Consider the following 15,157-nt stretch of genomic DNA (forward strand, 5'->3'; position numbering starts at 1 on the left):
TGTATTGAACTGCCGGGTGGCCGTCAAATCTCGTTTCTGCCGTCGCCCTGGGGGTGACCTGCTTCAGCCGCACAAGTGCAGGCACTGTCCGTGGCATCTGTTGACATCCCACCTGGCTCACAGATGCTTATTCCCTTGCGGTATCGGAAGCCCCTGCCTGATCGGCTAGGAGCGGTTGGGGTTTTGTTGTCGCCGTCAGCCTCGATTACGGCCGGATTGGCGCTGGTTGGGGCACAGACCATCGTCCGGCCGGATCAATTACCGTTTTTGCAGGTGCTCAATGCGGGTGCGGAAAACGTCTGCGTCCCGGCTGGTACGGTTGTGGCACATGCCACGACGGCATTTACGGCTCAGGATTGTTCGCATAGCCAGGGGGTGGTTGCTGGTGTTTCTGAGCCTGTGGCTTCAGATGATCGCTGGATTGCTAACTTGTGTGACGGAAACTCTTCCCTGTCCGTGGATCAACGTGGTGCACTTCACAAATTGTTATTGACGTATTCGAATGTGTTCAGCTCCAATGATTTGGATTTAGGACGCACCTCGTTGCTTTCCCATCATATTGATACAGGCGACGCTGCCCCTATTCGGTTGAATTCGCACCGAATGAGTCCTGCCGAGCGGGAACACGTTCGGGGGGCAGTGGAAGACATGTTGGCTGCGGACATTATATCGCCATCTAACAGCCCATGGGGCGCGCCTGTGGTTTTGGTTAAGAAAAAGGATGGCACATTGCGATTTTGTGTTGATTTTCGCAAATTGAATAAGATATCGGTGGCAGATGCGTATCCCCTGCCGCGTATAGACAACTCCCTCGATGCATTATCGGGGGCGAAGTTCTTTTCTACACTGGACCTCTCTTCGGGATTTTGGCAGCTTCCCCTTGACGAGCCCTCACGGGAGAAAACCGCATTCCGTACGCCGCAGGGGTTGTTTCAATTCAACTGCCTTCCGATGGGGCTGAATGCGGCCCCTGCCACATTTCAAAGGCTCATGGAGCTCGTGTTGACGGGGTTGCAGTGGGAGACGTCTCATATATTTGGACGATATTATTGTCTTCAGCCGCACATTTGATGAACATTTAAGGCGGCTGGAGACGGTGTTCACGAGGATGCGCTCCGCGAATTTGAAATTCAAACCAAAGAAATGTCACCTACTGCAACGCTCCGTCCGTTATTTGGGGCACATCGTGAGTGCTGAGGGGGTGTCCACGAACCCGGAAAAAACGGCGTGCGTCCGGGATTGGCCAACTCCGGCCACCGTGGGGGATGTACGTCGGTTTTTGGGATTTGCCTCGTATTATCGAAGATTTGTGCCGAATTTTGCGACGATCGCGAGGCCCTTGCACCTCCTTACGGGTAAGGGACGTAAGGTTGCGTGGGGACCGCCGGAAGAGGCGGCCTTTCAGAGTCTGCGCAATCTGTTGGCTACGGCCCCAACATTGGATTATCCCGATTTCGATCGCCCATTCATTCTTGATACGGACGCGAGTGACACAGGTATTGGCGCGGTATTATCCCAGTCTAAAGGGGGCGTCGAGCGCGTCGTGGCGTATGGTAGCCGGGGTCTGTTGCTGCCGACTCTCCCCTGCCTGCGTCCATTGATCTTGCGAGAGCGCCTGTCGTGCCTGTTCCAGACAGACTGGCCGTGACGCCGCAGATGACGAAGAGCCCTGCTCGGAGGGTGCCTGCCAGGACTGCGGGGACTCCGGGCCCTGCGGCCCTTCCGACCCCGTTGCAGGCACAGTCGCGGGACACGCCCGGGGCTAATTCTTCAGGGACACGGGACGTTGGTGGACCTCCAACATCGACAGGAGGATTACGCCCTGTCACTCCTTAAACTCCATCACGTTCCCGCTCTGCGGGTGGGCCGCCGACCGTCCGGGACGGGCCGGCGACCCGCACACGTTCTAAATCCCTTGTGTTTCGTTGATTGTTATGTTGCATTGTTGTTCTTACTGTTATATTTATTGCCTGCTTATTGTACGTTCGTTGATTGTTATGTTGTGTTGATTGTTCTTACTGTTATATTGCATGCTTGGTGTCCTTTGGTGTGTCAGGGTCGGTTTCGCCCGCATTACTGTTGGTATTGTTCAGCCGAGGTCGGCTGGGTTTTTCTCTACGGGGGAGGGTGGTGTAATGCGGGCGCGAGCGACCTCCCGGATGTGACGTCACGGAGAGGTGGAGTTATGTGACGTGGGAGCAAGGTCCGGGTCCTTAAGGGATGAAACCGGAAGGAGACGGGAGAGAGTGAGAGACTGAGCAAGGGTAAGGCCACGCAGGGCGAAGCCAGGGAAGAGTGGCACCGTCGGCCAGCGGTGACCAACTAAGGGAGCAGCCAGCGGAGCTGCGGGAGGAGACAGCAGTGGGGCTGCTGGAGAGAGAGAGCGGTTGAGGAGCTGCAGCGAGGACAGCCGGGGAGGCTGTGTATGGGAGACAGCAGCAAGGCTGCTAGGAGCTACGGGAGCGACAGGGGGACAGCCGCGAGGCTGTCCGAGGCTACGGGAGCGACACGAGGAGAAGCTGCAGCGAGTACAGCCAGGGGGGGCTGTGTGAGGGTAACAGCAGCGAGGCTGCTAAGAGGCTACGGGAACGACGGAGACCAACAGCGGAGCTGTTAGCGGTGACGGGTGTAACAACAGCGTCGGCACCGTGTGGAAGTCTCAAGGAGGACAGCCGTGTGGGAGACAGCAAACGAACCGAATAAAGGACACCAAGCCAGACATCGTGGTCGAGTCTTTTATTACACTGGCAAAGACTAATTAGAGAATCCATTAAACTTGAGAGAAAAAGAAATAACTTCAATCGCTCTGACAGCTACAAGCTTGTTGGCTATCAACAACAAGGCAACTCCTATGACTAATTGGGAATGGGACGCAAGCGTAGGATTGATCACCCTGTCGCTGGCCGCCTTTGGGGAGGGTGTATAGTGTGAAAGGCCGAAACACCCTAGGAACCAAAGGTACACTACTGACGATGCGCTCCCCAAATTTCACCAGGCTCACTGTTCATGAACTCTTGGAAGTGCTTGCACAAAGGATAGTAACATCTCATCCTGTGTTCTTGGAATCTTAGTGCGGCCTGGAAGCGTATTATTAAATAAATACAATTACAATTCCTTATAAGGGAAACATACCAATGAATAACAATTGAATGATTACCAATCTATATAATTACAATACCCTCCCCCTCTTTGCCTCGAATCACTGCACCAGATTGAATTGAATTAAATGATGACGTCACCCTGATGCTGCTCTATTTAAGACTGGAAGCAACAGGAGAGCTTCACCATTCTTGCCCGATGAAGCTGATTGCAATTATCAGTGAAACGTCGTGCTACTCAAATTTTTAAATGCTGTTGATTCTCTCTACAGCACACCGGTGGGCTAAAGCGGTGAATTATTTTGTCCTTTGAATAACGTAACACATTTTTTTACTGTTTGCCCGTGTCGGGTGGTGGAGGGTTACGACACATTTATAGATAACGCGATCTGACCCAAAAACCTATATTATGAATCACACGCACACTACATATCATTACCCGTGAACCTCGCGCATAATTGCCGCCCTGATACACACATCCACTCCGCGTCATGCATATCTGTACAATATGAATATTGCACTTGGAGATGTTAGCTTGTTTTATTTTAATTGCATGACCTTGCAATTCAAACGTTGATGCTTTCCTAACCATTTGGTAAACATTTTGTTAACACGTATGCTTGCATGAGGCGTTAGCCTGGTTTTATTTTAAATGGCATAATCTTGATGGCACCATGAACCTGTCCGTAAAAATGTCTCGCGAGAAACAGTACAGTTTCGATATTGATATTAGAGAACACTCCACGTCGGGTTTTTTTGGGGGTTTTTTTTTTCCTGTTCGGTGACTCTCGAGGGCTTAACAGATGGGAAACAAATCTTGGGGGCGTTTTCAGGCATCTGAAAACGGCGACTTCCTCCTATTTCTTGCATTGCACTTCACCGACAAGGTCACTCGCACTGGAGATCGTTGTCTTTGCAGATTTGCTGTTCGCTTCCACAGAGGAGACGGTTATAGTCCAGCCTTGGAGTGCGTGGTCATCCAGATTTAACGATGATCATTATACAGATCGTCCTGTGTTGCTGCTTCCTCGCCACCGCGCTGTGCACGGCACCCGGCTTCGAGCTGCGCATCACCCAACGCGGCCTGGATTACGGTAATAAAACACGTGCGCACTTTACCATTCTACCTCGGGACAAGAGCACATGCTCATTCAACTTCCTAGGCTGTGACTACACGCGTGACTTTGTCGCCAGTTGTGAAAGGATGGCGGCTTCAGAAGCAACTGGTGATGAAGTCACACACACAGTCACTCCAGAAGTTCAAAATTATGCAGAATCAAGGCTGTGGAAACCTCAAATCGCATACAAAAGGCATTCAGTTTGGTCCAATTGTAAATTAATAATGAAGTTCAACTTCCGTATCATAATACTGAACATTACACATTTATTTGTTTCTTGGCTTCAACTCAATATATGGTTTGCCTTTATTATTTGATATACGTTAGCATTGCTCAGAATTAAATTCTACATCAGACAAGTGAAACAGTGATGTTGGTTGTACAGACCAGTTGGCATATTTGCGTGTGCAAATACACACGTTGCTCAATATTGTAGAGATGCATTCACGGTGTTTGTCTCCACATAAAAAAATAAGTCGGTTTTGTTTACACATCCTGCCAGCCTCGCAGCTTTATGGGAACGCGTAATTCCAGCAGCATTGCTTCAACACAAGCAAATGCTGGGCCAGTTTGAACAGTTACCAGTCGAACCCACTCCCATGTTTTAGACAGACTGGTGTAGGTAAAGTAGATATTAATTAATGCTTTGATTAACCACGCTTCTTTATTGTTTATAATGTTGTTAGTGTCTTTATGCATTAATATACATTATTTATATATTTAAAGTACTTTTTGTGGGTGAAAAAGGGTAACTTTCGATGCTATCGGAACGAATTAGGCCTTTAAGGTGTCCAGTTATTTCCTATACTCGCTTAACGACCAAATAATGTAACGGCCGGTTTCGTGGAGCCAAGCGCCGTCGTTAAGAGGAAGAGGGGGGGATTCAACTGTTGTGTCTCATCAGCAGTCAGGCTTGCTTGCTTGGTGACACTACGAGGGTAGTTGTGATTTTATTCTGGGTGTTTTTTCAATCGGTTCTGCAAATGGTTCCTCGTACGAACATGATGCTTCGCTTCTGCAAGCTGTTGAAAGTTGGCGTTTCCAGTCGTACCGGTTTCAGACTGTACTTATTGCAGGCAGCAGAAGAGCAGCTTTTAAAAAGGTTTGCGTTCAAAGTGAAAGCGATGCAATTAAACAGTGGGAGGTCGTTAGAAGTGTCAAGTGCTGCGATGTTTATATTTATATACATATGATACGCCTTCCAGTCAGCCTATATTTTTAAGACCGCAGTGTTATTGATGAATGTGTTGAGTTGTTTTTGTTCGAGACAGCGTCGGCTATCGCAAAGCCCGCGGACTTTCGCTGGTGTATGTAAATTCTGGTGTTCAGTTTGAAATTGCCGATTGTGAACATGTTGCCTTCCGTCGTGTTGGGAGCTCAGTGAGATGTCACGGACAATTGCCTCTGCTGTGCCACATAAAATAACACCACATTGGTCAATAACACTGCAGTAATAATATCAATGATGCTGGAGCCGTCTCACATTGACATGCTAATCTCTTAATTAATGCTTTCATACAAATTCCATCTCTAGCTCCGCCCACTTACCCTTGGGTTGAGCCCACCTCAAGCCTATGCAGTATAACCTCTTGTTACAGCAGCTCTTTCTTCTGCGTTAGCAGTTCTCCTGCTGTGTTTGTCTCACCTGATGACGGTTGCTTGTGTTGTGATCTATTCATTTTCTATCTACGTGACTTTACCGAAACAACCAAAGAGTATGGATTCCTGCAGTCACAAAAGATTCTAATCAAGAATACTCAACACTCTTTGATCTCGTCAAAACCCGGGTAGCTGAGTTTTCTGCACATACTCCAGATTACGGAGAGCATTCTTAGGTACGCCAGCCAGCATTACAGTCGACGAGCACCGAGAAAATAAAGGCACGTGTTAGATTCTCAGCATCGGCTGTACCGGCCTTCACAGGTGCTCGCTAACGGCACTTGCCCCAAAAGTTCCCGTAACAGACTCGGGGGGGAGGGGGGGGAACTCCCTTTCACGTATCCAGTAAAGTGTGCGGTGGAGGCCAGATGGAGGAGAGGCAGGGAAATGTTCTGCCGCTGTTTCTCGTGGTGCTGCTGGAGTTGTGCTGCTCTGGGCTACGGCCGCTCACGAGGAGACTCTCTCCTCCACGGGGCTCGTCCATCGACCATCGCGGGTGCGGTGCGTGAGACAGAGGCTACTGCTAGTTGTGAAAGGATGGCGGCTTAAGCCGCAACTGGTGATTAAGTCGCACACACACAGTCACTACAGAAGTTAAGAATGATGCAGAATCAAGGCTGTGGAAACCTCTAATCGAATACAAAAAGGCATTCAGTTTGGTCACTCCAGACCAGGTGCCAGCATCATGACCAACTCGGGCATTGAAGTCACCCAACAAGATGACTCTATCCTGAGGGACCACTTTAGCCAGGTCCACCTGACCTCCTGAATGCCACAGAGATCCAGGCGGTACCGGTCCAGCTCCCAACAGAGGAATAGCAGCCTCTCCTCCGCAGTGAGCGTTCAAACATTCCACGTGGCCACACGAAGTGGCTTTTCGTTGTTTCTGGAGGAGCCCCGAGGGTTTAGATTCAATCTCCTGGCTCCGCCAATTGTGGTTTGGCTAGGAGACGTCATAGACACCTGTCCCCCCAGGGCCTCCGGCACAAGCTTAATACATATTTAAGTCGCGGTTTAGTGGTAATTAATTGAAGGTGGAGGAGTTACCAGCCCCTCGCACCCGTCCAGAGCCCCCGTTTAGCCACTGTGGTGGTCACAGATGCCATGAGGGGAGAGGCCGATCAGATTTGGCCCGCCCCCCACAGCACTGTCCACGACAGAGTTGCCCGTCCGGCACCGCGAGGAGGTGCACGCACACACTCCTCACACACCTCCCATTTGCACGGTTGGCAAGGTACGGTGCGAAAGAATGTAAAATACAAACGCAAACACACACTCACAGGAGCGAGCGCGTCTGCATCTCGTCTCACCGGCAGCGCAGAATAACATCTAATTTCAAACTTGATCTGGAGCTTTCGTGACTGCAGGAATTAGTCTTTGGTTCTTTCGGTAAAGTCACGTCGAAAGAAAAAATAAATTAAATAATAGCATACGACGTTTCGATTGCAACACAGGCAATCGTCATCAGGTACAAATGAAAGAGAAAACAAACCTAGTAAACTTAGAAATATAATGCAATACAACACAGAGTCGGCTAACATAACAGTCAACACCCTACCTGGTTGATTACGTTCTTCCAAAGATTGCAAAATTTGAGAGAGAGACAAAACACAGACACGGAGACACATAGACAGACACATAAGCAGAGATATACCACAGAGACACAGAGAGAGAGACACACACATACGCACACAGAGCTACGTGACTTTACCGAAAGAGTATGGATAGTTGCAGTCACGAAAACTTCAAATCTAGAATGGTATGTTACACTTTTACACTGCTTCTTAGCCACAGATATATCCTTGTCACTTAAAACATGCTTAGGAGGCATAATATGAGAAAGGACGGATGATGCTGTCAGCAATGTGCGGGTTGACGTGACGCAAATCAGGCAGTGGCATGAATAAAGTGACGACGTATTTGCGAAACAACGTAAAAGGGGTAGACATGACTCGAGGTATTACTGTGCACGTGTTGTCTCGCTTTAAGTGCGAACATACGTTCCGCGAACATTGCTCGCTAATCGATAACTCGTGAAACAATCATAGTTTTACCTTTGACTCCTATGTGAAAATCTGACATAAATCTCAGACCCAACATGAGAAATACACATTGAAATGTTATAATAATGTAATAACACGTAAAATATAACACCGCACATGAAGAACCACAGAGCTTGCAGGGGCATGGCATATATGTCATTTGAAGGGTAGATTTTAGTGGGTTGAGGGAGCAGCAGGGGCCATGCAGGACCCACTGGTTCAAATATCACTCGCCACTAATGTTAGCCATGGCTGGGAATCTGACCAGGGTTGCTGGGCTCAGAGCCACGATGCGAGATGGAGCGCGACTTGCTGTTCTCATGGGCGCCTGCAATTAGCAACGCCACTCACCTCTCCCCACAATCGCGAATTAAAGTGCCACCACGAGGCCCCCTCCCCCACACGACGAAGCACGCAGGCAAACAGCGCAGCGAGTAAACAAACATCTGCGGGCCGCCGGGCGCCCCCTGCCGCCACGGGATGCAAGGCGACCAGCCTCCACTCACTAAGTGAACATTTTGCTCGTTTTGGGAAAAAAATGGGTCTGAATTCAAATTGCTCGTCATAGAAACATCTCATGGAAATAACGCTCATTCAGTGAGACTCACCTGTACACAACACAAAATAATAATCCGTGTCGTTGGGGAGACTACGTCATGCAATAAAAACAGACATTGCACTTCCATCACATATCTGTCCCTCAACATCAACAATAACTGATCTTTTTTTGTATTTACAGCTAAGGAAGTAGAAGTTAACATCTTGCTTCAGAAGATTCATGGCCAAAAGATTCCAGACCGCAGCGGCTCTCATTACTCCCTCAGTGGGTGAGCTTATCATTGTGTTGTCACATTGCTGTATTCTAATGGTTCTGTGTGTGTGTAAGTGGGGGGCGGCGGTATCGCAGTTAACGCACTATTATAGGAATCCGGCCACCCAAGTTCGATTCTTGTTCAAGGCCAACAACATTGACGATTGTCTGAACCAGTTCTGGGCCTCCCCTAGGTCAACTTAGCCTCAAATGAGTACCTGATGTTATGTTTAAACATTGCCACCAAGGAGACAAGGCGACTGGGCATAGTGCTGGCCACCCACCCCCCGCGTGAGCCGTGCCAGCCTTCATAGGTGCTTGCGAACAGCATATACCCCAAAAGTCTATTCAGGCTATATGGGGGAATCTTTATTTTTGTGTATGTATGTATGTAAGTGGCAAAGGCTTTATGTGTGTGTAGGCCGTGGTGCTGGTGGTGTGTGTACGAGTGTGGGGGTGTATGTGCAGTCGTTATATTGGTAGGAGTGAGAGGGTGGTAACCCCTCCACCTGCCACTATTTCTCCAAAATACCACCGTGGAAACAACCAACTAAGCTTGTGCATTTATGACGCTTTTTAACCCTCCTCTGGGGGTCATCCAGAATCAGGAAACTACTGCTCTTGGCATTCGAAGGCTCGCTGCATAGGCTGCCATTCATTTTATGGGGATATTGACCAGTACCACCTAGACATTAAAAAATATTTTCTTTTTAGCTGCTTTTTGTGTTTAGTTTGTTGCCCTTCCCCTGCACCTCCAGTTAGCATGGTTGGCTACGTACGGTGCGAAACAAGTGCAAGAAACATACATGCAGACCTTTGTAGAATACAAGAGGTCCGGTAGACTTGTTGTGGCTCCAATCAATATGAAGGGTGGACATTCCTCCACTCGGGGGCAGGAAACGTTCAAGCAAAAAGAAGGTGCATTGCTTTTAAACAAAAGAATGAAGGAGGTGTGGGAGCGTAGAGGCGAGGTGTGGGAATCTGGAAGTTCGAGGCTACTGTGGACTGACCACCCTTTCAACAAGTAGCGAGGATTGGTGGAGGTAGTAGCTTGCGCCCTCACCGAAGATGAACATTATTGTAGGGTCGCAGACAAGGCCAATGCGTCAGATACCTTCTATAACCTCTTGTACCAGGTGCTGACTAAAGTAGCCCCTTGGAATAGAGTAATTGTGTTGGGTGACTTTCATGCATGAGTGGATCATGATGTAGACACCTGGCCTGGACTGATTGGAAGGCATGGGCCAGATCAGCTCAGTAATAATGGTCAGAGGCTGCTAGACATCTGTGCAGCCCATGGGCTTGTCATCACAAACACGATGTTTCGACATCGGCGCATCCCCACAACATCATGGATGCATGTCGAGTCCAAGCAAGAACATCTGCTGGACTACATAGTGACAGAACAGCGGGTGCGGCCCCATGTCCTTGACACCAGGACCTATAATGGAGCTGATTTTCACACATTACATCAGTTTGCCATTTGTAAGATGCACCTACAATTCTTCCACTGCAGCGGTGTGCTTCTACCTTGGACCCCATTCAAGCCCACAGTGGCTTGGTCTCAGGTAGCTGATGAATGTTTCAGGTACAATGTCATCATTGCTTGCAGCTGGGGTTGGCATCACCCCCCCCCCCCTCCTCCACATGCCGAGGTGAAATACGTGAGGTTCAGGGCTGTGTCTCATGAAGCTACTATGGCAGCATTGGGTACACAGTTCAAACCTTCCCATAAACCCGACGGCTAAAATACATTATGTTGCTATAGGTGGTGCATCAGCTAGTTATCTCAGTTAACCCATGGCACCTGGGTCTATCCTGTGATCTCCTGGTAGTGAGCCCTTGACACTTCACGTGGCCTCAAAGTGCCCCTAGCCCCCCTTTGTGGTGAATGACAGTTGTTGTTGTGGGGAAACAAAGGCAGCCGAGCATATGCTGGCCACCCACCCCTAGTGTGCCGGTGTCAGCCTTCATAGGTGCTTGCAAACAGCTCTTGTCCCATAAGTCTGTTACGGCTATAGGGGATGTTTATCTTCATAAATGTGTAATGAGAGAGCGCCATCGAGTGGGCACCAAGGGGTAATTGCACGAGCACTAACTGGTAACCGGTATCCAATCCTGAGCGGGGATTATATCTGGGCCAAAGGTAATGGGCGGAGTCAGAGAGAACGTTCGGGAACCACCGGGAGGGTTCCACGAGGGGGCGTGGCTAGAAGCGGAACCGAGCTCCGCCGGGAGGAATATAAGCAGAGGCAGGGGAGGACTCGTGCTCGGTGTGGGAAGCCTCGAGTCTGGACCGCGTCGCTGCTTAGCCTCTCTTCACCAGTAACCACGTGGCAGATCCCCAGCGAAGCTCGCCTCTCCTCCCGGGCACGCCACCAGCCAGCGGCAGGATCGGAGAGAGAGGGAGGCGAACCTCGACGGTGGGACGGAGAGAACACCTCGTCCACGGCAGTGACAACAAGGGGAATACCCGGAGAGAGAAGGGGCGGAGCTGTGCAGAAATTCAGTTAATAAAGAGACACCATTCAAGAGTCGTCATGGAAATCGTTTATTACAAATATTTGAGTTTAAATGTACCTGTTGGCATGTCACCGCCATCTGTGGGATTACATTTTTGCTATTTTCTGCACTTATTTGATCCTATGCTTTAATTTCCTTAAATCAAAAATATAAGTTCACGGTTGAAGCCCTCCTTTATACGTGAAATTGTCTCTTTTTAAGTCGCTTAAATTTTTTGAGTTTTGGGTTTGTGTTTTTTGGGCTTGCTGTTTTAAATGTAAGTCGATTATTTGGGTTTCCTCTTTAGGTGCTACCCCTTCCTCTTGAGGCCCCACCTCATTCTTGTTGAAGAACAAAAATGAAAAATGACCCACAAATGTCTCACATACCAATCATCGCCCCTACTGCCAGGCGAATGCCCATCCCCGAGCCACGTGCTGAATCACCGTGTGCCGCACAGGTACATCTGCCACTGGGGGGGAACCTAGCTTTGATACGTATCATTACTTGACATGTAGGGCGCTATATTAACACAATTACTTCATTCTATATTGGATGCGAACCCCTACATGTTAAATTGACCTGCTCTGCCTGTTTTTGTGTGTGTGTGCTTCTTGCAGAATGTACATCACCAACTTCCAGCTGCCCCACACAGCTCTGGGGCTCCTTCCGGGATCTGGCTTCAAGTTCAGCTTCACCGACGCCTATGCATCTGTGTTTGGGCATTGGCACTATGAGATGCTCTTCGTGTATGTGTTCAATTCTGCGCAGATTAATATCAACATTATTCACGTATACTTTATGGGCGGCAGGGTGGTTCCTCGCTGTAATTAGTGCGTGGGTTCAATTCCATACTCAAGCTCTTTTTTGTATGGGGTTTATATGCTGTCCTTGTGTTTGTATGGTTTTTCTCTCTGGTTTCCTCCGATAGCTAAATAACACACAATATAGGTATTAGCCAAAACATCTCAATTTTGAAAAAAATACGAGCAAATTTTGGAATTGGGTTAACACACAGCAACATCACCTCCTACTAGAAGATCTGCCAGGACCTGCTGGAAAAGATTGTTGAGACTTAGTGAGGCTCTTCTGAGCACACTTAAAATGAAAGGAACTCCCAGATGCACTCAACTGTGCCACCAACTCATTTAAAAATTTAAGCAACATTCACTCAAGCAACATTTGCCAGTGTTAGAGATGGAATGTATTCTACATGAACTGGAGGTGTGCAATTTAATAACATGTTTTGCTGGGTATTATATAAATACACTGTGTAAGTTATAGATTTAAAAGTTTGTATGTTATTAGGTCTTTTCTGTGAGCGTCACTTGACACAATGGACACCCCAAGGGCTTTTATATGTGAAATATTTTAAATGAGTAATATTAAGCCAGTCAACAAAATGTATCTCTATTTTCTTGAATAAAGCATGACAATTTATATTTGCTTAGTTTTTTAGGCAAATATAAATGTAATTGCCAGTCACAAACAACGAATTATTAGATCACGTGCATGACTGTACCAATGACGTCATGACATCTACTTAAGGACCCAGATCAAATAGGGCTTTAACTCGAGATCTGAGGGGATAACCTGACGATGCTGAATGTAATCCCCAGTGAAACGTCGTGGCCATTTAAATGATCTAAGATTACTCTCCAGCGACAACGGTGGTGCTAAAGCAGTGGTCAATTTGGCACGTTTGTTCACGTGACACTTTTATTCAGAATCAGAATATACTGGAGGAATCCGATGAGCTGTAAAGTTATTTTTTTTCACAGATGTCCAGTAGGGGCCGGTAAGAACTTTACAACAACAAACAATCCAAAAACATGACAGTATTGCAAATTACTATAAAGGTAAACAAATCACCCAAATGCATACAAACGGAACAAAATCATTCCCATCCTACCAGACAAAGCCCACTGAGATGTGAACTTATTTTCCAGAAGCGATCTGGCCACAAATGATAGCTCAAGAAAGTGGTCCATCATTTGGACATTTATAGCAGCAAAATAATATAAATAATTGAAATGCTGTGTCAGGTGGATTATGGTTTATGTTACATTTGTTTACACAACATAACTCAAAAACTAAATTATGAATCAGTATTAGGATTGTAAAAAATTATGTTTAAAGTGTGCACATTTTCAGATTCAATTGAGATTGCAATTCTTTTTAAATCCTTTATATTAAGTTCACTTGCTTGCTTGCGTGCTTGCGTGCTTGCGTGCTTGCTTGCTTGCTTAGGACCGTGCAAATCTTTCAGTCGTTTTTTAACCCACTTCCCGTGATCCAATCGAGCTGACATTTTGCACACAGACTCGTTGTACGTGACAATTAATATTCGTGAAAAAAAATTCCAAAATTTTACACTCTTTAGGGAAATTTTTTTAAATATTTAATTACCAATTGCTTAATGGTGGCAGACAATCATCTGACCCATAGGTGGCAGCCATCTCAAGCCAGAGGACGAGAGGACTCTAGCCGCCACGCATATAAAGGATTTATAGTGAAAAACTTTGTTTTAACGGGTTAATTTTTTCAGTTAGCAATACTGTATTTATCTAATATCTCCATGTAATTCTAAAGATCCATGTTGGTGATGGTTTGTTTTACAAACCGCAGGTGTACCGCAGTAAATCGTGTGTAAGAGTAAGGAGGGTGGCAGATGACGGTGAGGAAGTTCGTGATAGAAATACCGTTCTAGTTGTGGGAACTGTATACATGTGTTTAACAGCGTTGCTGAGCACATACCCAAAGGGCCAACACATCAAGCACCCAACAATGAACAATACTTGTAAATAGATGAGTCAACACGTGTTTTTAATCGAAGGACGGGAGAAGATTGGAGATAATTCCAAAGTTGAGCAGTGCAAGGGAAGAAGCAGAAATAGAAGTGAGGGGACCGGAAGCATGGTGGTTGAGGGGGTGGTTCAGTGGGTAAGTGAATTAGTGAGTGAATAGGTGACTGAGCGATTGGTTGAGTGAGTGTATTGTTGTGACAGTGTGGTAGTTCAACATAGTATGAATGGAATGAAATGGATAACCTGATAGACCGAGTTCTCGACATGGGTGGATGAATCACATGATATAATGTCATGACACCGGTAACAATGATAGGAAAAATAGCAGTGATGAGGAGGGAAATGGCTGCCAGTACATTATAAAGACATTGATACATGCATTTTGTTTGTGTTGCGATGCTGCAGGAGTGACAGTGGCACATTCGACGCAACAATAAGTGGCATGGCACTGAGTTTAGGGGTGCACGTGACGAGTGACGCAACAGGGCGGCCAGCTGTCAGTGAGAACGGATGCGGCTGCTGGATCCCCAATATTGACATCACGCTTCATGGCGGAGCAAGGTCTGAAGCACGAGTGCTGCACCCCTTTGCCAATCCACTGCTGCTTGAGGGCCTCCCTATGCTGCTCGAGTTGTGGCGGTTATTTGTCCATTCTGCACCATTCTGGCCAGTCCCGGGCTGTATGAAGGTGGGGCGCATAGACGCTGCAGCGTAGGACAGTCGGCATCGCTGCATTTCCCTCGACCTTGTTTGTTTCAGTCCCATAGCCCAATTGGCAAACTGTTTGTTTCTGTCCACAGTTTGCTTGTGCTGAGCCAATGCTGCTGAAAAACTTCATCCCCAGAAGGCCGTTTGGCCAATGGAATGTGTCAAAAAAATACGTATATTTTTTATGCAGAGGGACAGACATTGGAAGAAGGAATATTGTCTGCTCATTTGTGCTTTATTGTCTTTTCTGTGTTTGCTCTGAGTTCCTGCAAAGAAGGGCCATTGTCTGCAATGTCACCTCTTCTATATTTTCTGCCAACGCAGCATCACCAAATCCTCTGCCCATAAATACATGGATACCATATCCCAATGCAGGACCCTCCAGAAAGAGGGTCTTGGGAATCGTTGAGGC

At 47.4% G+C, this 15,157-nt stretch overlaps 1 protein-coding gene across 1 annotated transcript in view; it reads left to right on the plus strand.

Annotated features, from left to right (window-relative positions):
• The first annotated feature begins 3,984 nt into the window (after positions 1–3,984).
• LOC133348234 (bactericidal permeability-increasing protein-like) overlaps positions 3,985–15,157 on the plus strand; it is a 32,474-nt gene continuing 21,301 nt past the window's right edge. Inside the window, exons 1-4 of the mRNA XM_061560952.1 lie at positions 3,985–4,192; positions 8,657–8,744; positions 11,851–11,979; positions 14,443–14,598. Of these exons, the coding sequence (XP_061416936.1) occupies positions 4,090–4,192; positions 8,657–8,744; positions 11,851–11,979; positions 14,443–14,598 (476 nt within the window). The 5' untranslated portion in view covers positions 3,985–4,089. The remainder of the gene's footprint in view (positions 4,193–8,656; positions 8,745–11,850; positions 11,980–14,442; positions 14,599–15,157) is intronic.

Source organism: Lethenteron reissneri, chromosome 27 (genome assembly GCF_015708825.2).
Source record: "Lethenteron reissneri isolate LAM-NWPU_2019-01 chromosome 27, ASM1570882v1, whole genome shotgun sequence".
In the NCBI taxonomy this organism is placed as follows: Eukaryota; Metazoa; Chordata; class Hyperoartia; order Petromyzontiformes; family Petromyzontidae; genus Lethenteron; species Lethenteron reissneri.